Source organism: Schistosoma haematobium, chromosome ZW (genome assembly GCF_000699445.3).
Source record: "Schistosoma haematobium chromosome ZW, whole genome shotgun sequence".
Taxonomy (NCBI): domain Eukaryota; kingdom Metazoa; phylum Platyhelminthes; class Trematoda; order Strigeidida; family Schistosomatidae; genus Schistosoma; species Schistosoma haematobium.
The window spans coordinates 58,450,373-58,477,319 of NC_067195.1; the positions used below are offsets into that span (position 1 = coordinate 58,450,373).

At 36.8% G+C, this 26,947-nt stretch overlaps 1 protein-coding gene across 1 annotated transcript in view; it reads left to right on the forward strand.

Moving 5' to 3' along the window:
- The first annotated feature begins 231 nt into the window (after positions 1 to 231).
- MS3_00004002 (uncharacterized protein) overlaps positions 232 to 26,947 on the forward strand; it is a 36,012-nt gene continuing 9,296 nt past the window's right edge. Inside the window, exons 1-14 of the mRNA XM_051211885.1 lie at positions 232 to 273; positions 1,195 to 1,318; positions 1,362 to 1,437; positions 4,629 to 4,705; positions 4,747 to 4,805; positions 4,851 to 4,993; positions 5,039 to 5,166; positions 7,507 to 7,642; positions 16,224 to 16,528; positions 17,881 to 17,979; positions 19,441 to 19,599; positions 21,027 to 21,253; positions 22,159 to 22,601; positions 24,799 to 24,930. Of these exons, the coding sequence (XP_051071998.1) occupies positions 1,289 to 1,318; positions 1,362 to 1,437; positions 4,629 to 4,705; positions 4,747 to 4,805; positions 4,851 to 4,993; positions 5,039 to 5,166; positions 7,507 to 7,642; positions 16,224 to 16,528; positions 17,881 to 17,979; positions 19,441 to 19,599; positions 21,027 to 21,253; positions 22,159 to 22,601; positions 24,799 to 24,930 (2,014 nt within the window). The 5' untranslated portion in view covers positions 232 to 273; positions 1,195 to 1,288. The remainder of the gene's footprint in view (positions 274 to 1,194; positions 1,319 to 1,361; positions 1,438 to 4,628; positions 4,706 to 4,746; positions 4,806 to 4,850; positions 4,994 to 5,038; positions 5,167 to 7,506; positions 7,643 to 16,223; positions 16,529 to 17,880; positions 17,980 to 19,440; positions 19,600 to 21,026; positions 21,254 to 22,158; positions 22,602 to 24,798; positions 24,931 to 26,947) is intronic.

The following is a 26,947-nucleotide window of genomic DNA, read 5'->3' on the forward strand; positions in this document are numbered from 1 at the left end:
ATTCATTCTTCATAAGCCACACTTTGACCTTGTCACTTATTGGCTTATTTATTCTGACTGTTTTTTTATGATCGTATGCGATGTGAACTCATGCACGTCACAGTGTGTCCACATTACTCCAGCTGTCAAGATTGAGCTTATATTAGCTCCAAATAGATGGGTTGGATACTTGCTCTTGTTTCGAAATAAGGATACGAAACCTTTTGCGGTTTTAAATTCAATCTATAACCTTGAGTTTGAAGGCGGAAATTCGGTATTGGCGCTGCTTTTAAGGTTGGTGGTTAGTTTCGTGAGTCTCGTGCATTGTTGACGGCGAAAGTTTGAAATGGTTTTTGTTTTTGTGGGAAACTGAGATTAGGATTTACAGTTAGACTTCAAGGTTGGGAATTAGTGTTTTTTCGTCACGATCTGATTTAAGCTATAGTGCTAATATATGTTATTAGTATATACTACTTAGACATATTGATGAATAAATTATGAGCCGACATACAAGACCTGAGATCTTGAACTTTATTTGTTTGTCCATAAGTCGTATTCGCATTCAGTGTCATACTATATCTGACGTCAGTTCGCCACGAAAACTCACTCTAGTTCCTAAACACATGAATTATGGTCTCACTCCCATATCTTCTCGGCTTCTCTCAACAAACAATCCTTAATACTCTCATATGTTTTTGTTAATCCATTGGTAACTAACGGAGTTGACAGTTAAAACACCAGTATTCTTAACGAAGTCAAGTACAAGCAAGTTCTAAGGGGATGATGGTTAATAGGATGGATTTATTTGACTGTATCCGAAAATTACTTAACCTACCATTTAAACTGGTCAGCTAAAGCGTATGAAACGTTCTTCACTTGCTCGTAGCTTGATCTAGTATTACTCTGACCAATTACTCTAAGCTATCTGGTATCTAATGTTACGAACAAGATTAGCATTAATCTCAGGCGTTTACAGAACTATTTATTCTAGGAAATTATTTATACCTACATCGATAAGTTAATCACTTTGGATTAATAATTGCTATTAGTTATTCTTGATCATGCTTAGTGAAGTTTGTTGTACTTCTGGCATATCCTGTCGTCATTTTGTTACTTGGTAGTCATTGTTGCAATATTTCTGTAACGTTAAATCATCTATTTCGCTTTATAATTTGTCAGTATGTTTATTCAAATGAACACTCCTGTGTTTTTCAGGTCACCTTGTAGCTCGAATTCTTCCTGTCAACTGGTTCTGTAATTTGTATTGGTTGTTACTTTTAGCGAAACAATCCAAGATCTCATCATATTTATGGATGGTGACATTTTGAATGTTTTGAATGTTAGTATACGCTAAATAACTTCGATTTATATTGATATTCTAGTCTATCAAAACTGTGGGAAAAGACAATGCTGCAATCTGTATTCCCTTTGAGAGACTTGCTCAATATTTATTACTTGGTAAGTGATTATTATTAGTCTTACGTTCTATTTCCATAACCAACTTTTTAGTGTGAACTAGTTTATTCTAGTAGTATGTGGGGCCGCAAGCAAAGAAAACAAACTTTCGAGTTTTATATACATAGATCTACTGCAATGACGTTTATTTGATAAGAGTCAGTCACAAACATTTTGCATCTAGAGGAATAAAAATTAATATCTGCTTTATTACTCAAAGTGCTCATATGGCTACATTTTGTTAGTTCTCATTAAACAATACTATAGCATGATAATATTGCAAGTCAGTGAGTGGATCTTCAGGAAGACTGATCACTGAGAAATCAGATGATGAAAAAGTACATATGAAAAAAGAGCAACAAAACAGTGCTTACGAAGTTCGGTTTCAACGGAGTGTCCAAAATAGGTTGATGACTATGTATATACTTTCCTATGGAATGATTTATCATTGCCTAACGAGGTTTTTATACTCAGTATACAAAATAAGTGGACGGAATAAGGGTTAAGTCTCAGTAAAACAAGATTAAATTGTGATCACTTATGTATGCACTTGGTAAATGTCAAAAACACATGTACGCGGATACATGAAAAATAGGGAAATTAAATATTCGGTCGTTATAAAATTTCAAGAGTATTCGTTTGAAATACTAAGGATTTAGAATGAATGTATGTAACTGAAATTGTTCTGAGTACATTCTAATTTCATAATTTCGTAAGAACTAATTCAAGCATTTGTAAAAGGTAGTGTCTGACGATGTTTAATATGCGCTTGTAGATCTAATAAACATCTGAGATTGTTATCTTCTTATAAGCAATATAATCTGTTTGCTCCAAGCATATCTATGAAAATTTGATACTTGTATTCCAACTGATGGGTACCCGTTCACATGTCTCATAGAGCTGACTAATTAAACAGTTGGACCAGTTTAAACCACCAGAAGATCTCATCTTTCATATTCAAAGGTCGAGTGCATTCATCTGTACAGCTTGCTTCTAGTCTATGTGCATGATATGTCGTTCTATTAGCTTTAACTCATTAATACTTTTAAAATGATGTTTCTGCCACAATACAGATACACAAATATTGGCTAATATACTTATTTAATCTTAATAATATTGCTTTTCCTGTAAAATGTTTTTAAATGTTTATCGTCACGACATATTTTGTAATAATGGTATTCAGACACTGAAAATATACTATCTTACCGTAGTGGACTGCAGTATATATATATATATATATATATATATATATATATATATTTGAACACATAAATATTGGTACAAGGTGGCATCAAATATATATGCTCCACACAAAATAAGAAGAATGGTAAGAGAAAAAAAGGTAAGGAGTGTAAAAGAAAAAAAGAACAATAACGACCACAGACTAGTGTAAGGTAACGTAGTAATAATAATAATAGCAATAATAATAATGGGGGAAACGAAAAGGTACAACCAGAAGAATTCTTTCAGTTAAGGAAGATATAACCACTTTTTATGAAGAAAGCAAAATAAAGTTACAGCAGGATCGCCACTGGCTTCTATTCTGAGCCATATCTGATAACGTCTCTAGCCACTGTGTCGCACCATCTCTAGGACCCCAACGAGGTAGTCGTGAAGGACCGACAGAAGCCAGTCCTTTGCAGCCTTCTTTCATACCGCTACACCATGTCATACACTAACCACCTCCACTTTTTCCAACCAGTCCCAGTATCGAAAAATAATGCACGACGTGGAATTCTCTGGGACGACATTCGTAGAACATGTCCAAGCCACCGAAGTCGATGTTTCAAGATGGTGACAGCGATTGCATTATCATCTCTGTGCCCGAACAGACGATGCTGAACCTCTGCATTACTAACATGGTGTTGCCACTGGATGTCAGCCATCCTTCGGAGACAACGACGATCAAACACAGAGAGTCGTCTAACGTCCTCAACTCGGAGAGGCCACGTTTCACAAGCATAGAGCGGAACTGCTCTCACCGACGCGTTATAGATCCGACCTTTTATAGCCAGATTGACGTTGCGAAGGTGCCAAAGGTGGCCCAGATTGGCATAAGCCGCTCTGGCTTTCACTATACGTGCATTGATCTCATCACTCACGCCACCAGCACTAAATAGGAATAGAACTATTTGATTTCAACATTTCATCTTATGCGTAAATGTGATAAGCCTTCATGTCTCATCAATTTTTTCTACATTTCTATCCATTTTAAAGAGAATATCTATCGTCCAGGTAACGACAGTGTACTTTCACTAGCTTCGTTACTAAGATAGGCTTTCTGTTTTCTATTTTCATATCTTAAGTATTTATGGGACATTAATCTTAGTGAAGTCATTATGTCTCTGTGTGTGTTAAATATACACTTATTTCTGTCTAAGATGTTGATAAACTAATCAAGTCGTCTTACATAGCTATGTAAGGCCTTTCCTAGGAAAAAAGCAACACCATCTAGGTTTGTGGGTAAATCCTCCACTTTTTATTTAACAAAGGTGCACTTGGTAAGTGTTTCATCAAACCTGGTTCTGTCTTCTTCCATTTGGTCTACCTATTAATTAATTTTATTCAAATAAATTACCTCACTCACCACGTACCTAAATATAAGTCACACTCTGAATGTGAAGGGTTGTGATCTTATCAGGTTGACTAAACGGAAGTAGTTGGAGCGCTTCAGTCATTAAGCCACCACCCAACAGAATCTTGACACGATTGCAATCATTTCTTCATTTATTTTAGATAGAAGCTAGATATACGGTGTTGTAGAAAGACCAGTTAGATTAAAATATGCCTACTAAAAGTTCTTTTTAAATTTCTTGTTTGTTATGTAAACTTCAAATGCTAGTGATTTCTCAGGAATATTTTAAACTTCGATGGTCTCGCGCAAAGTAGAAAAATGCTAGTCATAATTACTAGTTAGTTTACTCTTGAGATGTATAGTCCACACGATTCGTGTATCTTTACTTCCGTAGATTTACCTGTGTAAGATGGCTTGGTTATCATGCCAGACCGTTTAGCTGATTATATCGATTTAAAATGCAAAATACACCTTTCACTTCCAGAGTGGTACAGTTTCTAAAGTAAATGCAGCCATCTAATCGATATCTAAATTTAGTGTTTCCCACTTTTCTGCATCTCTATCTATCTATATATACTTAGTCTGTTAATAATACGTTAATATACTTTCCTTACTCCAGATAAGGATAGTCTTCCGAGTAACCTTCGCTTATCACTCATTGAATGTATCGCGAATATGGCGTTCGATCCATCAATCGTAAGACCTGTTTTAACGAATAATTTATGAATTCGCATTAGATCGGATTAAAAGGTTTTGAGTTATTATTTCCTGGCTTGTGGAATTTGGTATATCTCTCGTAAGTTCTGTTTCCCTTCACTCATCCCTCGTAATTTTATTCCAGCCCTTCAACGGACAGAACTATATCATCACTTGTATTCCCTGTATTAAATCAGATTATACAGTTTAATGCCTTTGTCGATTTCAATGGTAGCCTTCCATCTGTTTTGACTATTTCAGTCAAAAAAACATGTGAATTATATATGCGTACGTCTCATTTTTCCCCCAGGATATTTTATCATTTCGTTTCAGCTGAAACAGATTGTCTTTTATTTTTGAGTGAACTTCTACGGTATGGTGTAAAAAACAATATAGATTTGGAAGATTCTCTGTTAAAGAGCTTGGCCGTTTGTTGTGAAAAATTCGATCCATCGTGTAAAGTGAGTTTTCCGAGATAACCGCGTATTATAATATTGATCTATTCAAAGAAATAGTTTGTGTTATGTAAGTGATAATTTCCCGTTAAGATTTCCAATTTATGCTTTACTGACCTCTATTCCTTGTAATAGTGATCGTGCTTGCTGTCCACAGGAGCAATTGACCTTCAGCTCGGTAGAAACTCATTTTTTAAGGAGCTATTGTACCATAAAAATACGGTCAAATTGTTTATGTGTAAAGAACTCTTTTTCACACTATAATTCGGGAAATATGATGGGATGGTGTTTCACTAGAATAACTGGGACTTCGCATTATTTGAAGTAATTAAATTGTACTTTTCGTTTATTAGATAATAAAACTACAGTAGTCAATATTCCTGAAAGTGCTTTACGTAATCAATTAGTGATATAGACTTAAGTTGTTAAACTACTTATCAGAAACGTTCATTTAAACAGATAATTTTCAAATTTGTTTCACCAAAATCACTTCAAAAAACTGTGCCTGTCTATGGATTGGGAGTCGGAAGGTATCAGTAACTCCCAGAAGTTCAATAGCACAGAGATTTTTCCAGATAATTAAACTATACAGTATATATAGTATTAGTTTCATGTTGCCTTTCTTACAATGACAACCATTATTATTCTGCCGTGGTTTAACATAAAACATACAGTCTTAATTTTCCAATTTGCTAGTTTAGTTTAATTAGGGGTGAGAAATATGTTTTTATGCTTGAGTAAATATTTTTAACGTTGAAAATATGGCGATAGGGTTAGCGAATTTTCGTCCTATAAAACAGCCCCTTGAATGAATTTCGGTAGTATAGTTAAGATAAGGTGGATCTGAAAATTGTGATGCGTTCACACCATTCACTTATCGAGGAACCAACTTATGAAAATTAATGAAGTCCTACTGAATAATAGTTCAAATAACAAAGTAACACATATGTGCAGGATAATTTGTCTACTTGACGAGCACGAGAAAGGTGAAGAATAACTTAAAAGCGTGAACGTGATAATAACGAATAGTTAGAATCAGAAAGATCAAAACATTAGAAAGATGTATTAATAATCAAATCACCACTTACGAAAGTGATAGGGCCACGTAAGAATGATGAGTTGTACTTGTATTTTTTGTTCAATCCAGGAGTTTATCTTTGGCACATCCATGAATGATGAGAAAGTTGGAAAGACGATGCAAAGCCCAGAAGTATACAAAGGTTTTCTCAGAGATTTCGTTGAGAGGTTTTTTAGAATCTCTCCAGCAGCATCTCCCTTGAACTCAATGCCCTTGAAGAAAGTTTCTGTAGGAACTGTAGGAGTTCTTGCAAGTTTTAGTTTAAGCACCGTAGATACAAAATTCTGAACTCAATTTTGATTCCAATGTGAATTTAATTGAATAATGTCAATCTTTGAACTTATGCAGGATGGCATTAAGGCCAATATTTTCATCATAAATAACAAAAACCTCGATATTAATGTTCCAAAAAATCGTCTAAAGGAATTACCCTTGCGATGTACCCTCAATGTCCAGTTTCCAATTTGATAATCAGTTTTATAGACATATCAACGACGTAGTTATGAGCTCACCACTGGCCCCTCTTCTAGTGGATTCTTTCATGCCCAATCTTGAGAATAAAGTGCTTCAACCGACGGTTGACGGCTTCTGCGTATACAAAAGATACATAGATGACACTTTTATTGGTTGAATTGAAAGTAGTGAGGAGTCCAATTCAATAATTTGTGCTCTGCAGAGGCGTTAGCAATCCATCTTTTCAATCCTAAACTCTGTGCATGAGACACGTACAACTCATCATTCTTACGTGGCCCTATCACTTTCGTAAGTGGTGATTTGATTATTAATACATCTTTCTAATGTTTTGATCTTTCTGATTCTAACTATTCGTTATTATCACGTTCACGCTTTTAAGTTATTCTTCACCTTTCTCGTGCTCGTCAAGTAGACAAATTATCCTGCACATATGTGTTACTTTGTTATTTGAACTATTATTCAGTAGGACTTCATTAATTTTCATAAGTTGGTTCCTCGATAAGTGAATGGTGTGAACACATCACATTTTTCAGATGAGCTTCATCTTCTCACTACACTGTCATAACTGTGGTTCTACATTACATGTGTTTACGTGGTTATTACAAATTATATTAAGTACCTCACTCCTGTTCTTAATGTAAAACCATGAAAGAAAAGCGTTATAATTATCAAACATTTGTTCATTTATTTCCTATTGTATTTACTCGTACTTAAATATAATTGGAATGAAATCGGTATTATGCTCTGTAAATCATCTGCATTATTACAATAAATTTTGTTTTTTTTTATTTCAGGATAATTTGCTTTGGAATTACTTAATTTTAATGATAAAATTAATAAATTTAATGCCTACAATTGATAATGGTATAGGTTTATTAGAACATCTTAAACATCCAATTCTATTTTGTTTGAATTGCTTGAAGACTGAACGTGAGTCCACTTTTTGAGAAATCAAATTTTATTAAGATATATTTTGTTTACATTGTCTGATATTAGTTTGTCTTCTAAATATTTTAATTCTTTAGGCGTATTGTAGTAAAACATGATTATATTATGTGAATTTTCCATCACTTCTTACCAAACAGCGAAGCGAAGTTGCGAAGTTACGCCTGTTACTCCTAATAGAGCATAGGCCGCTGACCAGCATTCTCCAACCCACTCTGTCCTGGGCCTTCTTTTCTAGTTCCATCCAATTCTTGTTCATTTTTCTCATGTCTATTTCCATTTCCCGTCGTAATGTGTTCTTTGGTCTTCCTCTTTTCTTTTGGCCTTGAGGATTCCATGTGAGGGCTTGTCTTGTGACGCAGTTGGGTGCTTTCCTCAATATGTGTCCTATCCACTTCCAGCGCTTCTTCCTGATTTCTTCCTCCGCTGGGATCTGGTTTGTTCTCTCCCACAGTAGGTTGTTGCTAATAGTGTCCGGCCAACGGATCCGAAGTATTTTGCGTAGACAATTGTTAAATAAACACCTGTATTTTCTGGATGATGGCTTTCGTAGTTCTCCAGGTTTCTGCCCCAGTAAACAGTAGAACTGTCTTGACATTTGTATTGAAAATCCTGACCTTGGTGTTGGCTGACAGTTGCTTTGAGTTCCAGATGTTCTTCAGTTGTAAATATGCTGCTCTTGCTTTGCCGATTCGCGCCTTCACATCTGCATCAGATCCACCGTATTCATCAATGATGCTGCCCAAATATGTAAAGGTTTTTACATCTTCCAAATCTTCTCCGTCAAGTGTGACTCGGTTGTTGCATGTTGTGTTGTATCGGAGAACCTTGCTCTTCCCTTTGTGTATATTGAGACCTATTGCTGCTGAGGCTGCTGCTACACTGGTCGTCTTCTCCTGCATTTGTTGTTGCGTTTGGGATAGAAGGGCCAGATCGTCTGCGAAGTCTAGATCGTCCAATTGCATCCTAGATGTCCATTGTATCCCGTGCTTCCCTTCAGACGTTGACGTCTTCATGATCCAGTCGATCACCAGGAGAAAGAGAAAGGGTGAGAGTAAGCAACCTTGCCTAACACCGGTCTTTACCTCGAACGAGTCTGTCAATTGTCTCCCATGCACGATTTTGCAGTTTAATCCATCATAGGAATTCTGTATTATATTGACTATCTTCTGAGGCACGCCGTAGTGTCGAAGAAGTTTCCATAGTGTTGTTCTGTCCACGCTATCAAATGCCTTTACGTAGTCGATGAAGTTGATGTAGAGTGATGAATTCCATTCAATTGATTGTTCCACAATGATCCGTAGAGTTGCGATTTGGTCTGTAAACGATCTATCCTTACGGAATCCTGCCTGTTGGTCACGAATTTGGGCGTCTACGCAGTCCTTCATCCTGTTTAACAATACCCTGTTGAAGACTTTTTTCGGTATTGAGAGAAGAGTGATGCCCCTGCAGTTATCACACTTGCTGAGATCGCCTTTCTTCGGTATTTTGATCAGAAGTCCTTCTTTCCAGTCTGTTGGTACTTGTTCCTCATCCCAAATTTTATTGAAGAGAATGTGGAGTATCCGTGCAGTTGCTGCTACGTCTGCTTTTAGTGCCTCTGCTGGAATGTTGTCTGGTCCTGCTGCTTTGCCACTCTTGATTTGTCTGATGGCCATGTTGATTTCTTCGATTGTTGGTGGGCCAACATTGATTGGGAAGTCCGTGGGTGCTGTTTCGATGTTGGGTGGGTTCAGTGGGGCTGGTCGATTCAAGAGTTCTTTGAAGTGTTCTACCCACCTGTGTCGTTGTTCTTCAATGTTGGTGATTACCTCGCCTTCCTTGCTTTTCACTGGTCGTTCAGGTTTTCGGCGATTTCCAGAGAGTTTCTTTGTCGTGTCATACAATTGTCTCATGTTTCCTTCTCTTGCAGCCTTTTCCGCCGTCGTTGCTAGATCTTCCACATATTTATGTTTGTCGGTTCTGATGCTCTTCTTCACTTGTTTGTCAACTTCTGTGTATTCAGCTTGTGCCCTGGCTTTTTCTGCTCTTGTTCGACTGGTATTGATTGCTGCTTTCTTGTTCCTCCTTTCTTGAATCTTATCCAGTGTATCAACAGTGATCCATTCCTTGTGATGGTGCTTCTTGTGGCCCAGGACCTCACGACATGTTGAAGTGATTGCCTCTTTGATCCCCTTCCAATTGCTCTCCACAGTAGTTCCTTCTCCATTGAGTAGATCATGAAAGGCCTGGAACTTGTTGCTGAGGTCTATCTTGAATTTGTTGAGTTTGTTAGTATCCTGAAGAAAGGCCGTATTGAACTTTTGTGATATTGTCCGCCCCGTTGTCCAGTGTTTCTTGAGTTTCAATTTCATTTTGGCGACCAACAAGTGATGATCTGAAGCTATATCAACTCCTCTCTTGGTTCTCACGTCCTCTATAGTCCTCCTGAACGTTTTGTTGATGCAAATATGGTCGATTTGGTTTTGCGTGGTGTAATCCGGTGAAGTCCATGTGGTTTTGTGTATGCGTTTATGTGGGAATATGGTGCTGCCTATGACCAGCTTATTGAAGGCACATAGATTTGCGAATCTCTCACCATTTTCGTTTCTTTCTCCCAGTCCTTGTCGTCCCATGATGTCTTCATGTTCAGTGTTGTCCGTTCCAACCTTGGCATTGAAATCTCACATCTCACACATCCCGATCGAAGCTGCTACCTTGACGCGGTGGTCGGGCTTGCCTATCGTGATGACCCGACCGAACTATATTGGCTGGATTATATGTTTCTGTAGGTTCTACCATGCCAGGCAGGTCAATTGGTGAACGGTAAGACTAAAAGCAGCAACTCAAGGTCTGAGGGCGAAGTCGTACTGCTGGCTGTAGAGGGGTGTGACAGCAGTAAGGTGTTTCCCTCGGACATCCAGCATGACAGCGATGCTGCCTTCCCACAAGGAGGGGTGGGGTTAGAAAAGGCCGACCCTAGAAATGTCACACCTCACCTTACTTCACGGATTTCCGTCTCCGGCGGTAAGGCCCTTTGAAGAACGGAGCTAACACGTCAAAACCTTCCACAAAATGGCCGTGCGCGACCGGCCTCAAGCAGTTGTCCCTTGGGCTCTGCGGTCACGCTCCCAGGTCGTCAAGACCAACACTAATCCAATTTCCTTTTCAGGTTCCTCAAGAAATACCCTTCCACGGTGTGGGCAGCCGGGAAGTGATATCAGCCCTCATACCCGTAACAGCACAAGAGACCAAGGTGGTCACGTTCAAATCTTTCCTACACCTTCTAATACCTCTCTTATCTCCCCGACTAACCATCCCCACGTCTCTTTATCACCTCGCACCGCTAGGGCAAACGATTCGAGTACGTGGAACGCCATTCCTGGTCTCCTGAAACCACTCTCTAAACTACACGTAGGAGCTTTTAACGTACGAACACTTTGCCAAATAGGACAGCAGGCTTCCTTAGCTAAAACTTTAGAATCTCGCGCCATCGACGTGTGCTGCGTCTCCGAAACGCGCATACAGGATCCAAGTAGCGTCATTCATTTGACCTCACTATACCAAAATAAAGAACCGACTCGATTTACGCTTCGTGTATCTGGAAGCCCTGATTCTGCTTCCCGTGGACTCGCCGGCGTGGGTATAGCATTGAGTCCTAGGGCAGAACTAGCTCTCTTAGAGTGGATCCCAGTAGACAGTCGTTTGTGCGCTGTCCGACTGAACGGAACAGTAAGAATCCGGAAAGATAGGGACACTCGTCGTTGCCTCTTCGTCGTCTCTGCCTATTCTCCCACTGACTGCAGCGCAGATGATGTAAAAGATGAGTTTTACAGAAAGCTTTCGGACCTTTTCCGAAAAGCTAGGCGCTCGGATGTAGTAATAGTGGCTGGTGACTTTAATGCTCAAGTAGGTAAACTAAGCGATAGGGAAAGACACCTGGGTGGATCTTATGGTGTCGTGGCTCAAAGATAACTGCCTGTTTCTTGCAAATACTAACTTTAAGCATAAGCAAAACATCTTTTAACTTGGCGACCCCCTAATTCGTCCCAACGTTGAACCCAAATAGATCACATCGCTATCAGCCACCGATGGAGGGGCTCGATAGAAGACTGTCGCTCATTCTGGAGCACATGCTTAGATTGAGATCATGCTCTAGTGCGAGCGCGTATCTGTCTGCGTCTTACTGGACGTAGGAAAGACGCTGCAAGTAATCCTCTTAGGGCCCTACTTAATGATAGTCAAGCTAAGAGTATATTTCAGGAACAACTAGGAAAACAATTAGGCAGCCATGTATGTGATGCCCACCCTGAGGCAGCATGGAATGATATCCGAAAAGCTGTGGAAACAGCAGTGATATCTGTTAGTAAGGTAAACCAGAAGGTTAGGGAGCAACACTGGATCTCAGCAGCATCTATCAGTGAGATAGATGCTCGGAAACTCATTCCACCTGGCTCTGAACATAATGAAGAGCGGAGTCAGCTTAAGCGCGAGCTGACAAGAAGCCTACGCAATGATCGCGAACAGTGGTGGGTGGCGAAAGCAAGATAGATGGAAAAGGCAGCGGCAATAGGTAATAGCAGATAATTGTTCAGACTCGTTAAGGAAACCGGAATTAGGAACCCGACCGTTAGCGAAACAATCTCAGAGAAAGCTGGACATATTATACAATCTCAATCCAGGAGATTGGATCGATGGGCAGAACACTTTAGGGATCAGTTCAACTGGCCTTCAGCCACACTTCGGTTTCCCACGATCTCCAGTCAACCTGAATGGCGAGTTAATGTAGGTCCTCCGTCTCTTTACGAAGTTGAAAAAGCCATAGGAAATCTGAAACGAGGGAGAGCAGCACGCCCTGACAGGTTTACTCCTGAGATTTTTAAGGATGGTGGTCCAGTATTAGCAATGAGATTAACCGAGGTCTTAGGTAGAATTTGGGAACTGGACGTAATCCCATCTGACTGGTCTCAATCACTGATTGTGCCAGTCTATAAGAAAGGACAAAAGTCCTCTTGTGACAATCACAGAGGAATCAGTTTGACTAATATAGTGTCTAAAATATTAGTTTCAATAATACTTCGACGCCTAACTAAAGCTCGTGAAGAGCAGACTAGAGAAAATCAGGCTGGTTTTCGACCTGGACGTGGTTGTATAGACCAGATATTCACACTACGTCAGGTTCTAGAACACAGACACATTCAGACGCCCCACAACGGTAGTATTTCTCGACCTTAAAGCAGCATTCGACTCTGTTGATCGTGAGGTTCTATGGCAGTGTTTGTCATTGAAAGGAGTACCAAAGAAGTACATCAACCTTGTAAAAGCTCTCTACTCGAACACAACTGGTAGAGTGAGAGCTTATGGCGAACTGTCATCAGAATTGATTACCTCAAGTGGTGTTCGTCAGGGCTGTCCACTCTCCCCATTGTTGTTCAACTTTGTCGTCGACGTACTTTTAGAGATAACACTCTCCTCATCTAAATTTCCAGGGGTTGAACTTCTACCAGGAGGTTCACTTGTTGACTTAGAATATGCAGATGACATAGTTTTATTTGGTGAAGACGCTGGCAAAATGCAGAGTCTTCTGACCACTCTAAGCAACAATGCAAGCATGTTCGGGATGCGATTCTCTCCCCCGAAATGCAAAATGTTGCTTCAGGATTGGGTTACATCGACACCCTAAATAGTGATAGGGAGTGAAGTAGTTGAGTGTGACGACCGCTTCACTTATCTTGGAAGTCTCATCAGCCGTTGTGGTCTGGTGTGTGACGAAATCTCAGCACGGATACAGAAGGCTCGACTAGCTTTTGCCAACTTGCGTCATTTATGGCGTAGGCGAAATATCCGTCTATCAACCAAAGGACGTGTTTACTGCGCAGCAGTTCGTTCCGTCCTACTTTATGGCAGTGAAACATGGCCGGTAAGAGTAGAGGATATCCGTAGGCTACTAGTATTTGATCATAGGTGTCTTCGAAACATTGCTCGTATATCATGGGACCATCGAGTAAGTAACACAGTTGTTAGGAAACGGGTACTAGGTAAGGATGGCAAATCAATTGATGAAGTAGTGAAACTTCATCAGTTGAGATGGCTGGGACACGTGTTACGTATGCCCAACGACCGACTGCCTCGACGTGCTATGTTCAGTGGTATAGGAGTAGGTTGGAAGAAAGCTAGGGGCGGCCAAACCAAAACATGGCACAAGTCCATGAAGTCACTGACAAGTGGACTGAGTCATGTTGGTAGGTGTAGACTACCTGGTTGGGGACGGCGAGATGATAGCAACCGATGGTTAGAGACCCTGATTGACATGGCTCAAAATCGTTTGCAATGGCGCAGGTGCATCCACTCTCTGTGTTCTCCCGAATTCTAATCTTCTGAATTCTTCATGTCCCTTTTTTTCCTCTTTCCAAATTTATTTCACTGGATTATACTCTTTAAATAACATCTCCAAACCCTAATCTTCCCGATTACTGCTTATACTCTTATTACGTCTACCACTATGGGATTTGAATCGACAACTGCATCTCTGTGCTAATGTGGTGTGGCAACTCGAACTGATGTACGTACGTACGAAGATCTACGTTGTTACTGACTGACTGACTGACATCAGAATGGTCAGGTCCTTTGTTGGGCACTTCTCGATGATTGACTGCAGCCTATTGTAGAATTGATCTTTAGCGTCTTCATTGTAGTCGTTGGTAGGCGCATAGCATTGGATGATGTTCATTGAAATGCCTTCTTTCTTTGTTTTGACTGAGGCTTTGATGATCCTTGGTCCATGAGATTCTCATCCTATAAGTGCATTTTGTGCTTGTTTGGACACCATCAATGCAACTCCTTGTGTATGTGGTGCATTTTCTTCTTCATGGCCGGAGTATAACAGGAGCTCTCCTGTAGTCAGTCGTTGTTGTCCAACTTGTGTCCAATGTGTTTCACTGATCCCAAGTACCTCTAGGTTGTATCTCCTCATTTCTGCAGCAATTTGGAAGACACTCCCAGTGTCCCACATTGTACGAACATTCCATTTACCTAAATAAATGGTCGCTCTGGTTGTCAGAAGGGGCATCGGCCTCGTAACTTCCGAAGGAATTCGGCTTTCTTCATGAGGCGTCATAGTTCTTCTAAAAGAAGACCTGACTCCCAGGGCAGAGTTTAAAAGGTTTAAATAATTTTTTCTGGTTAGCGTTTTCTTAGCGAGTTAGTTTTCTACGGGATGGGGACGCTAACCCCATGCCCAACCCTCCTTTATCCGGGCTTGGGACCGGTAGTAGCCCCCGGAGGGACTCCAGGCGGAGTTCTTACCAAACAGCATCGACTTATAATTATAACTAATGGTCATTACTCGATATCAGTCACTAAAATTAACTGAACGATGAATATTTTCTAGCATTTGTTGTATGCGATCAATAGAGAACTATTTATGTTCTTGCAATACCTCTTTATGTGCAATCATGTATTCACCAAGTACGTGTACGTTTTTGTGTTCAACCGATACGACTACATCTAATTTTATGTAGACGTCATATGAACTTACTGAAAATTCACATATAGTCTTACAACTATTATATATACGGTTCTATAATAAGATTACCTATTGTAGTTATATAGGTAGTAGCTAGATAACTAACGAGGTTTTTTCTGATATACCTTTGAAGAAACAGTAGTTTGAATATATATGAAGTTCCCAAAGTTTTAACCTATTTTTATGGTTTTTATTTCCCCAATATGTTTGACGAGATTAATTAAAGATTTATAATTTTGTTAATTTATAGCATTCCGAGAATCATATCTCTAACTTAGTATTGAATGTCATTTTGCCGGCTTAAAAAGTATACTACTTATGTTACGATTCTCACTTTTCATGTATACAATAAACCGGATGTGGAGAAACGAATCCATACATTGGAGATTGATGAACTTTTAACTGTTAGTTAACCTTAAACTAAGATGCAACAAATTATTCACAAAGATTTTCTACCCATTTTTAATTCATACTTCTGGTGTTAGTTTTTACTGCTGATTCAAGTTATAATTAAATTTATTACTATTGTAATAATTAATTAGGTTTCTCAAAATATCTTTGCCATCGGATATGTATATCGTCAGTATGTATAGTGTAATTGGGAGGAAACTAGGGGGTGTGCCTAACCAAGATATGGCAGCAGTTTATGAAGTTACTAAAAGTGGAACTAAGCCATGTTAATGGGCTTAGACTATCTGGTTGAGGCCTGCACAACTATCACAACCAATGGTTAAAGACTTTGGGTAGAGTAGCTCAGAATCGTTCACAATGGCGGAAGTGCATCCACTCCTTGTCTTTCTCTAGAACCTGAGTCTCAAAATCTTGCTTTTGTCTTCCTTTCTCTATATATGATCTTTTTCTACTTCTACTGATATTGTTACTACCTCTTCTTCTGTGGAATTTGTCTTGAAGTTATTTTATCTCGCTGTGCTAATGTGATATGACGACCAATGAACATGTGTCAGGTTCTACGTTGCATATGAAGTGACTTTGAAATTTATATTACTTCCAAGTAGCATTCAGTTTAATAACTTTATTTTTATATTATACTATGTATTATAGGATTTTACAGCATCAATAAACAATTCTGTATAGTTCTCCAATTTTTGATCGCTTTGTCAAACGTTTTTCAATCATTAAAATGGTTGGAAAATTTTTGCAATCAAACTAATCATGGTGAACCATTTACTCTTGTTGTTACAACCCTTACTATTGAACTACGATTATATCTGACTCAGAAATCCTCAGGAAACAGTAACAGTAAGAGTGATAACAATAATGTTCAGTGCGTTTTGAATTCTGGCAGTGAGGAAGAGAAAAATTTTAGGACATCGTCAGAAAATTGTACAGATATATTGATTTGCTCAGTATGTTTTTTCCTTTATTCTGAATACTTTATTTGTAGGCAAATTTTGGTTTGTATATAGATTTTGAGCCAGTCATATGTCTCATATCCATTTATCAGTTTCTCATGAAAGCCATAAGCATGAGAATAATATCTACATTGCTTTGACTGCATACTTATTAATTGATAAGAAAATAGATCAATAAAAAGTTATGAAGACTTAGTCAATTCAAATTCGACTCCATATATTTTGATTTGGGCAGACGGGTAATATCACTAGGCTGTCACGCAAATGTGACTCAAGGCTAAGTACACGAACGTTTACGTGATTAGTTAGCTACATTCAATTCAATCAGTTAAATAAAATAGTAAAATGTCCTAGATCAAATATATTGTTTAAATCTCTTTGAGACAATATCATTTTATTGCTGGGTTTTTCATTTGGTGATATTGAGTTAATGATAGTGTAATCGAATTCAGTAAACAAATCCATTTTCGGTAATTTGCCTTTTCAACATATTTATTTTGTGAAATACATTATGCTGTTTTACATATCTGGTAAAATATGGGGACCTGTTGATTGGTGGTGAAAAGCACTTAAAGCAGTGTATCACAGTTGTGGTTTGGAACATGATATTTAGGGTTAGCTTCCTGCTTCATTAACCTTTTGTAAATAATTATGAACACCGAAATTAAGAAAAATTCATTGATTTAGCATGGTTTTCGCAGTCATTCTATGTTTAAAGCACTTGATCTGTATCCACTTGGTTATGAGTTTGAATTCCATTTAATTCAGTTGGGTCAGCAGGGTAGCGTAGGTGAAACTAAAAATGCAATACTCTGGACTAAATTTAGATCACTCTCTGTTGTCATATATTCATTCTGAGAGGACCCCATTGATATTGCATGTAGTCGAAGGTTTCATTATGTCTTCAAACTTGAGCTATTTGTGGATTGTAGGACGCACTTCTTCCTATTTACAGGTAGTCAGTTATATGTTTGCACCCTTGTTGATGCTCACCGTGAGACTCGGACGCACGACCTACCACTTCGAACTCCGAAGTGTCATATACTATGCTACTAATGTATTTAGTGGGTACGCTAGTTACTTGATCTATTTTAAATGATCATTGAGTATGTTGTGTTTGTACATTTTTTAAGTTAAGTGTGTTAGATTACATGTATCTAGACATTTCCTTTATTTGTAGAATTTGGTTCAATCTTTACTCTGCCTACTGCAGTTTAGATGACCATGAAGTATCAATAGCCTCTAGCTCTTATATGTAGCTGAAAACTGACCGTTAGTCAATTCCTGATCAATGAGTTGTATTGTTTTGTATTCTTATATTTTTTTCTTTCGTTCTTTCTCACAAGGATTCTTCAGTAATTAATTCCAATATATTAGAAGCATGTTTACTTTTATTTCAATATTGCCTACAAGAGTTACAGAAGAGTGACACTGATGATAATAATGTGAGTTTTTTCAGTTGCATAACTTTCATTCGAGGTGTTTCTGTCTAATTACCGGTGTACAAATTTCAGCATTTGATATTCGTGTAAATTAGGGAAATTATCAGTCGTCTAAATTTAAAATAGGAACCAGTAAAATTTAGTCTGTATTATTCCTTTACGTTTAATTGGCGAAATAAACTCATATTTTTGGGACACTATGTGGCATATATTATTCACACAGTAATGGTAAATGATTAAGTCAGTTGTTCTAGGAAATGTTATTTTCCAAAACCTTAGCAATTAAATGATGATTTGTTCAGCATTGAATAAACCAAAAACGGACGTTAGTTCCGGGTGTGCTGTAAGAATAAGGAAACTTTTCTTTATTGGAGAACTTATAAGTATATGTAATATGCAACAGACCATTAAAAACATGGAACATAAAAGTATAAGGTAACCGATAAAAGAGTAGTAGTGGTTATTGTAAAGAGCATTGATCCAAAACCGAAGGCGTAATTTCAGTATACAAAAGGATACTTGGAATTTTAGATCTGAAAACGTGTGACTAACTGGCAAATACTGAGGCACTCCTCTCAGTATCCATAAATACCATTAGAAACTAACCAGTTAAAGTCCTTAATACCAACAGCGCGGAACTAAAAACCTTCGCAAATGAAGTCTTAGACGTTTTAAGACACTCTTAGCTGTGACTGGCCTATATACGTCTAATTACGTTACTTTCGCCTATCCAGTATACAGTACAGCATTCTACCTCATAATGCTTCATGGGTGTGAAACGTGTCCTACAAAAAGTAGAAGTCCTGTTTTGATTATAAGTATTTGAATTATTCGAAGCGGTTCTCGTACATGTTGACACTCACTAAGTGAACAATGTCGAGGGTTACGCTTAAGTTACTAAGTACAAATGATAAATCGGATAGTATGGTTATAGATTTTCGTCGATTGGAGTTATTCAAGTATGTTTTACGTATGTCTAGCCACAAACAACCCAAACACTATGTTGATAGGCTTTGAAGTAGATTAGAGAAAACTCAAGGCATTCAAACTATACATAGCATCAGTTTGTGAAGTCGTTAACGTTTAGCTTTAGGCGTCTAAGGCGATATAGACATCCTGGCTGCAGCTCTCTTTATAGTTGTAACTTATGGTTGCAGGCGTTGGACAATATAATTCAATAACACGACACATATATCTCATGTCCTAACTTCATTTATGTGGCCAATTGAATGATTATCTCACACCATAAAAGTTTGGCTACATTCAGAAGTAATAATACAGTTCAGGAAGCCAGAGTCTATCTAGAAAATAGTCGCTTTTTTAACCCTTTTCTTAATAGTTTTCGATTTAAACCGTTCATAACACTTATTGTGAATTGTCACTGTCAATTTTTCATGTACATACATTGATAGATAATTTTTCACTTCTGTATAACTTTTGTTTCTATTTTGTCTATTCTAAAAGTTAGATACTGTCAATAAATGTAGTGACAATTCTTCTTATCGCTCCTTAATTTCATATGCTATTGACGATACAGTGAAAAATATTTGGTTACAATGTTTAGATACTGGTGAATTGTTACGAAATTTACTGAGTTCATTTAATCCTTCTATAAAAAATCAAGTAAGATAAGATATTATTAATGCAACAGATTGAATGTAACAGTTTAAAAATAAAATAGGAACAATTTTAATTACAAATTTCCATCAACTCACATTCTGAACAAATTGCTCTTTATAGACAGAACATTTCTTTAAATTAAAAATTTTCGTTAGTAATTGAAAATAACTAAATATATTGGCTTCCATCTAGCTGAGGAAAACGCAACAAAATACTATAAATCCAGATTATTTTGCCGTTTATTCCTTATCTTCTTTATATTTATGAAGGAAACCAATTGCATAGAAATAACAATTGTATTGTTATTGCACACGTTATGACGATTTGTAGAGATAAAGTGTTTAAGTCATTAATTTGAAAACTATGGTTAATGGAATAATTCTATAACGAGAATTGGCTCTTGTGAATACTTCTGAATCATCTGTGAAAGTGTTACAAAAAATCTGTCTGATAAATAATAGTATATATTTTTTAGCGATTGTGTGTTAATAAAAGAAAACTTATTTTGTTGTATAGTCCAGCGTTGTTTTCAAAAAATCGCCCATTATGAGTTTGGAGGATTGTCGACATTATCAAGTATTATTGATGTCACAAACTGACGTAAATTAGACTACCCATTAAGAATCAGGAAGCACTGGATGACTGTTTCGTCCTTGTATGAGGCTTTTTAGAATTGCGTATCCATGGCCCTTTGCAGGTCGAACTCAAGACCTACGATTTCGTGGGCGAACGCTTAACACCTCTAAACCACTAAGCTGGAATCCAATTGTTTATATATCTAACTTCAATTAATTCACAATATTCATTGTCTTTGGCCGTATAATAAAGCTGGTAATATTAGCAATTTTTCATATCCCAACAAATTATATATAAACTGATATTTTGTCTAAATCTATGAAAGTCATATCTTGTGATTTATCTGTGTATTATTCTGTGGCTTTTGTTTGGTAAACATTTCGCTCAGTACTAATATGTGGTTTTTATTATATGATTATTATGCCTCATGTGTACATTTTTATATCAACCTACATGTTCAACTTCTCACTTCTTGTTTCGGGTTCTAAGAGGGTTCTTTCAAGCAGCTTTATGTAGTACCAAATGTTTAATAAGTACAAATCTTTTTCTCTTCTATCGTATCGTTAATATAAAGTAACCTTTTGATTCCATCAAGTATTCAATCTCATTTTTCCCTTATTTTTTTTTCAAATTTCATTTGTACTTTTATTTTGAAAATCAAATTTAGCACCCTCTTTACTTTAACTACTAAACATGTTAAAAGTTTTTTTATTGGCTCACTTACACTGTACTGTACCCAGTTGTACATATTTTTCTAAAAATTAGACTAAGGTTTTTGTTAGATTAATAAACATTAATGTTGAAAATGCTCTATTTTCTCTATTAATGTAAGAATTTTTTTCCTGAATATTTAGGATCCCAGTTGTGAAATATGTACTGATACACACTTTTTATGGGACAAGTTGGTTAATGAAATTAAACCGCTTGGTACAGTTTTACTTGAAACATATTTCAGTTGGATTGAATTATACTTTAAGACACATTGTATAGAACTAGAAAAGGATTTTGAAATTATGTCTGTTTTTGAAGAACTATTCAATAACTATTTAACTCCAGTTTTACCGATTTTGGATACACTGATGTAAGTTTATAAAATGTTTTTTGTCACGTACAGATTCAAAATTGATTTCGATAAGATTCAAGACCTCATTTTCATTAAATAAGTTTTCTTCATTGTTTAAATTACGCACTAATCTTAGCTAGATAACGACTGAAAACCAGGTAGCATTGTCCAAATGTGGGACTCCTCAGGACTACGCGTCCATGACTCCACATGTGGGAATCTAACTGGGGATATTTGGTTTCATGTGTGGGCACTTAACCCCTAAACCACTGAGCTGGCATCCAACGGTATATATGTCTAACTTTATTTAATGCACGACATTGAACGACCATCTTCCATTGCCTGCTGTGGATAACTGTCTCAGACTCGGCACGATTAAACTCCAGTGGCGAAGGCTTCCCACTAGTCCTACAGTAGTTGCATCTTTAAACTAACCTCTAGTGAGCTCTCGATTATTATCATTATTATTGTAGTGGGATATTATTGAGCTTGCAAGAACTCACTGAGTATTCTTTCAAAAATTGCATTAGATTGGCTACATATGAATGTTTTTCTTTACAGGACGATATCATTTATGCAGCCACTGTTCATCGTATCTTGCTGGACTATCGATTTAATTTTTAGCTTCGTAGAATAAAGGACAGTAGATTCTTAAATGTTAAAATCTTTATTTGATTAAGCTTTTCATTTTCATTCGTTTTGTAGTTTTGTCTGATTTATTTTCTTGCACTACGTTTTCTTATATTCAATATAAACCACTCGGTTATCCTAATTATATCAATCTCCACCACTACTGGCGATGAGCTATTAATACATTTGTTTGTTGCGAAAATCCAGATTATTTAACCCTATAGTGATAGTCATCATCAATACATTTTTAAATACTGTTTGTTTCAAGTCGCAATTGTACTTTTTTCAATTAGGACAAATTTCTTTGAAGATCATCGTTTGTCAACTGCCTCGCATCAAATTTCATCTACAGATAATTCGAAAATCGTTCAATCCGTTGCAAACATTTCAACTATTTTAGTTCAGCTGTATAGAATTCCTTCAAATACTGACTTGTCTGCTAACTTATTTGGATATAATTCGACTGGTAGACCATTTCGTGGAAATATGGTTTGCAAATGGTTGAAAGAGAGTTGTTGCGCGAATATTATAACTGCCCAGAAATCTAATATGTGTTCATTCGTTACCCTTGTTACTAACATCTTGGAACTTATCAACAAATGTCTGTTGAATACGCTGTTACTCGACACGAAGGACAGTATACAGGAAACCAATTTACTTATGTGGCTTTTGAGTCCTGGTGAATTATTGAAATTTTTTGTTGGTAATTGGATCTCTTTCATAGATTCTCTAATTGGTTAGTGATATCTTTTTGTATAACGCTTATTTAAATACTTTTATTTGTTTCAATGGAATATCCTAAAATTTATTTTCATGACAGAATAATCTCCACGAAACTGCTTCACCTAAACTATCATAGTCAGTTCAATAATGACTTTCTTCCATGTGAGTTCCTGCGGTGCTAGTGGAAAGTTGTGACCAATGGAGTTTAGGTACGTTTGAAGTGAAATAGCCGTCATTAATAGCGCAAAATTATTGTCTCGTTACATTACAAGTTGACTGAAATTGGAAACGTGTACCTTTGAAAGCCAATTCAATGATTCTAACAGTTCAGCGTTTATCGGAAGAACGTAAGTTCCTCGATCTGATGTCTGAAGGGCTTGTGAGCACTTAATGCTCAGCAGTTCCTTGCTAAATTGAAATGGCTCTCCACTACACCCTGGTTCTTAATGGTATGCTGAATGAGTGACAGATTTCACCTAGAAATGATGCAATAAGAGTTTTTAAGGGTCATGTTCTAAAATTCTGATTTAATCGTAGATAAGAACCTTATAATTGTATATATTCAAGTTACTTAAATATGTTTTAAGTAGTTTTTAAGAGTAATGGATATATCTCATTAGTTCGAAATAAATATAAGTTGATTAGAAAACTAATTCCAACTCATTCATTAAACATATCCATTATTTTAGGTATTACGAAGTACGTCTTTCTGTTTGAGGTCCTCATGATAATAATATTAACAACCAATGATCTTTCGGACCGTCTGTCATAGTTAAAACCAAGTAAAAAACAACATACTTTGTTGCTGTTTCTCTAAATTCAAAATTTGTTTTACTCATTTTTGTAGTTTCACTTAATTCACATTGGTTTTTTCTTTAGGACTTTTATACTTCTGTTGTTTTCCTTCTTGTGTGTGGTGTTGTGGCTTGAAACAGTCTTGAACTAACACTGTTTTACTCAGGGTTTCCAGTTGTCATATCAATGTATCAATCTCTTAACCGTACTTGTGTATCAAAAATCGTTTGCATCTTATTCTGTTCTAAATAAAGTTAGATTTTGAGATTTTGTCTCAATAAAGTATTTTATTCATGCTTATCCTTAAAACTACCTTTTCTTGTGGATTACGGTGTCATTTATATAACTGATACTACTGATTACCATCTAAATATAACGTCACTAAGAATAATTGAAATAATGTCACATGTTCAGTATTTTATGAATAGGCGTGAAATAGTTCCGTGATCAATCTAAGTGGAAGTAGGATGGAGTAGATTGAAAAAAGAATGCTCGGAGTAGCCAAATCAAGACATGACATCGGTCCACGAAGTTATTGGATGTTTCACTAAGCCGTTTAGGTAGGTAGATGGAGGTTATCTAGTTGGAGACCTCTCAGTTATCGTAACTATTCGTGAGGGGTTCTAGGCGGGATAGCTAATGACCAGTTGTAGTGGCTCAGATACATTAACTTTTTATCCCGAAGTACTTCTACTTGATATGTCGCAAATCCATTCATTCTTTCTATTCTTATCTTCTATGCATAATATCTCCTCCCCCTCCTCCTACTACTGATACTGTTGCTACTAGTACTACTCTGGGACTCGCCTTGAAAATTTCACATCGATGCGCTGGTATGGTGTGACAACTCGATCCGATACACATATGCATCAGGTTTTACGTTGCTTATGACTGACCAACTGACTATGTTTAATCTATAGTAGCATATCTGTGAAATTCGTTCAGTGTTTGAGTGATTTGTAAAGATTCCTGTAATTTGTAAATAGTTTTCGTCACGACGTAAAATTGATGAAAGGAAATTAATCAAAGTAAGTTGAGATCACCAAGCTCACTGTAATATCTGAAGACTAATGATTATTAAGTACTCTTATACTAAAACAAAACATAAATTATTCAATGATTAATTATTTCCAGTGAAAATAGATTCTGGAATATTATTTAATTTAAAGTAACTAGTAAATGTTTTTGTAATATTCAAATTTCAGATCAAGATAATTAAAACACACATTGAACGTTATCATACTATCACAATTTTCACTTTTTTCCTTCCTCGTAATTCGTTGCATAATCTATATCATCGATTTTTAAGAAGAATGCCTTGGTTACTTCAATATTCTCATTTATGTTTACAAATATAACTATTTATCTGTTACGAAGTCTGATAAAGATATGTATATCTGTTATTTAATTTTCAGTAAATCAACCATCTCTTTGCATAGAATATATTTGTACAGTTATTAAAATATGGATAGTTTATTACAAATGGTCCAAATTATTCAGTTCTAATTTATGTGATCAAATGAAAAAATGTCTATCGGCTATTCCTGGTTAGTAAAATAAAATATATCTTTCAAATCTATTCCCATTATCTTAATTATAAGGAGTTTGTTTTTTAACTAATAAACATCATTTATACAATCCATACGTTGTTATGCCTATTGACAATTCAATGAAAAACAAGATTTTCCCTATAAACAAGATGAATCAATTTTTACTAGTTGTTTCTGTGTATGTGTTTATTCTCGTTGTAACGGTTGGACTGCAGGTTATGATACGCAGCGTTTTATCGATCGATCACAGTAACACGCAAAACACGTAAGGTCGACCTAGAGATCCGATTGGTCCCGCTTCCCTGTCTAGCCCAGCCAGTTGAGTCTAGAACGCAAGTCACAGCCTCTGAGTTATGAATCATTGTATTTCAAACATACTCTATTTATATACTAACCAAACAGATCACATCGTACCATAAAAATAAAAAACAACATTTACACAATATTTAACGAGTGAAATAAACAATGGCCAATAGGGAATGTCCATTTAACGTCCAAGGTCACCATTCGACTTAACACGATAATTATTGGTACATTCCTCTGCATACCTAACAATTCTAAATAATAGTTATCTATTATAACCAATTCAACAGTGCTGAATTTAAGTTTATACCCAATCAAAATTCAATATGAAGTAATTGTAAAAGATATCAGTAGTTTAGTAGTTAAATGCTTGCGCGCGAAACCAGTAGGTCCTGGGTTCGAATCTCGCAGGGGGCGAGGTCATGGATACGCACTACTGAGGAGTCCCACAATAGGACGAAACGGCCGTCCAGTGCTTCCAGGTTTTCCATGGTGGTCTAGCTTCAACTGACTCATGATCTTAACCATTGAGATATAAATATTTAAGAGATTTTATTTTATAGACAGAAAATTTTAACTGAGAATTTTTCAAGAGATTAATGTTTCATCTTATTTTACATCTTAAGAAACCGATTCATGCATTTAATCAGAATATTTATCATATAAAATAAATAAATTATGGACAAAATTGAAATTCTGGCTTCTCGTTTTATTCTTTTTGGGACTTCTAGACTAGATGTACCTGCATACTAGCGTTTATTTGTTCACAAGGGTTCAGAATAGGACAAAACACACGTACTTTATTTCACTGCTAATTAAAAAATTCATCTATTACAATACAATCTGTAACAAAATAGCTATATCGAAACAATCCTCATAGGATACACATATAACCAATAAAAACCGTTCAATAAATAAATAATATATTTGTAATATCCCAATGAGCAGAAAAAAATAGATTTTCTGACGCCTCGTGACTCAGTGTAAGCCACGTCTTCACAGAATTAAATCGGCAATAACAGTTCATGCCATTTTCAACGACCATTAAATCAATTTCAAAAATATCCAAATATTACAAAAAGGTTTTTCCAATTACAAAGAAAGGAGAGTAGCTGAAACGTTCCATATAATGCTTCATCCTACTGCTCTCAACAGAAAAGAAGACCTTATCATACATCCTACTTGGACTATCTATCCTAGCCACCTAGTTTGATATTATTCACAGGTGTAATGGCGCCACAGATAGGACAGTGCACTGCTCGTACGTTCGGCGATGGGTCGTAGGTCGTTGTATAAACGGCACTGCTACGTTAGTCGAGGTTCTTGAAAGGGTGTTGCATTGGGAAATAATTTTCAACTGCAATATGAGTCAGATAACCATCATAGTGTAACCACCTGTCACAAATTGACTGTACGTTCACTTCGGTGTTACTGTGTATGCAGTAAGCCAATATGTGACGGCATGGTAATCCGTTTTCAATGAAGAATGGACACGAGCACCGGCTAGTGTCGACGTGTACGTAGTACGTCCCCGTGGCGTCCATAGCGGTGAATAAATCTTCCGTCAATGCAGACTGCGTTATAGGAATGCGAAGGTGTCGCTTCAGTAGTTGACAGGCAACTGGTGTCAGTCGTTCCTGAAGTCGACGTACTTCCGGCTCCTCACCAATACCGGCTTTCCCCCGACAATCCATTGAATATTTATGTAATC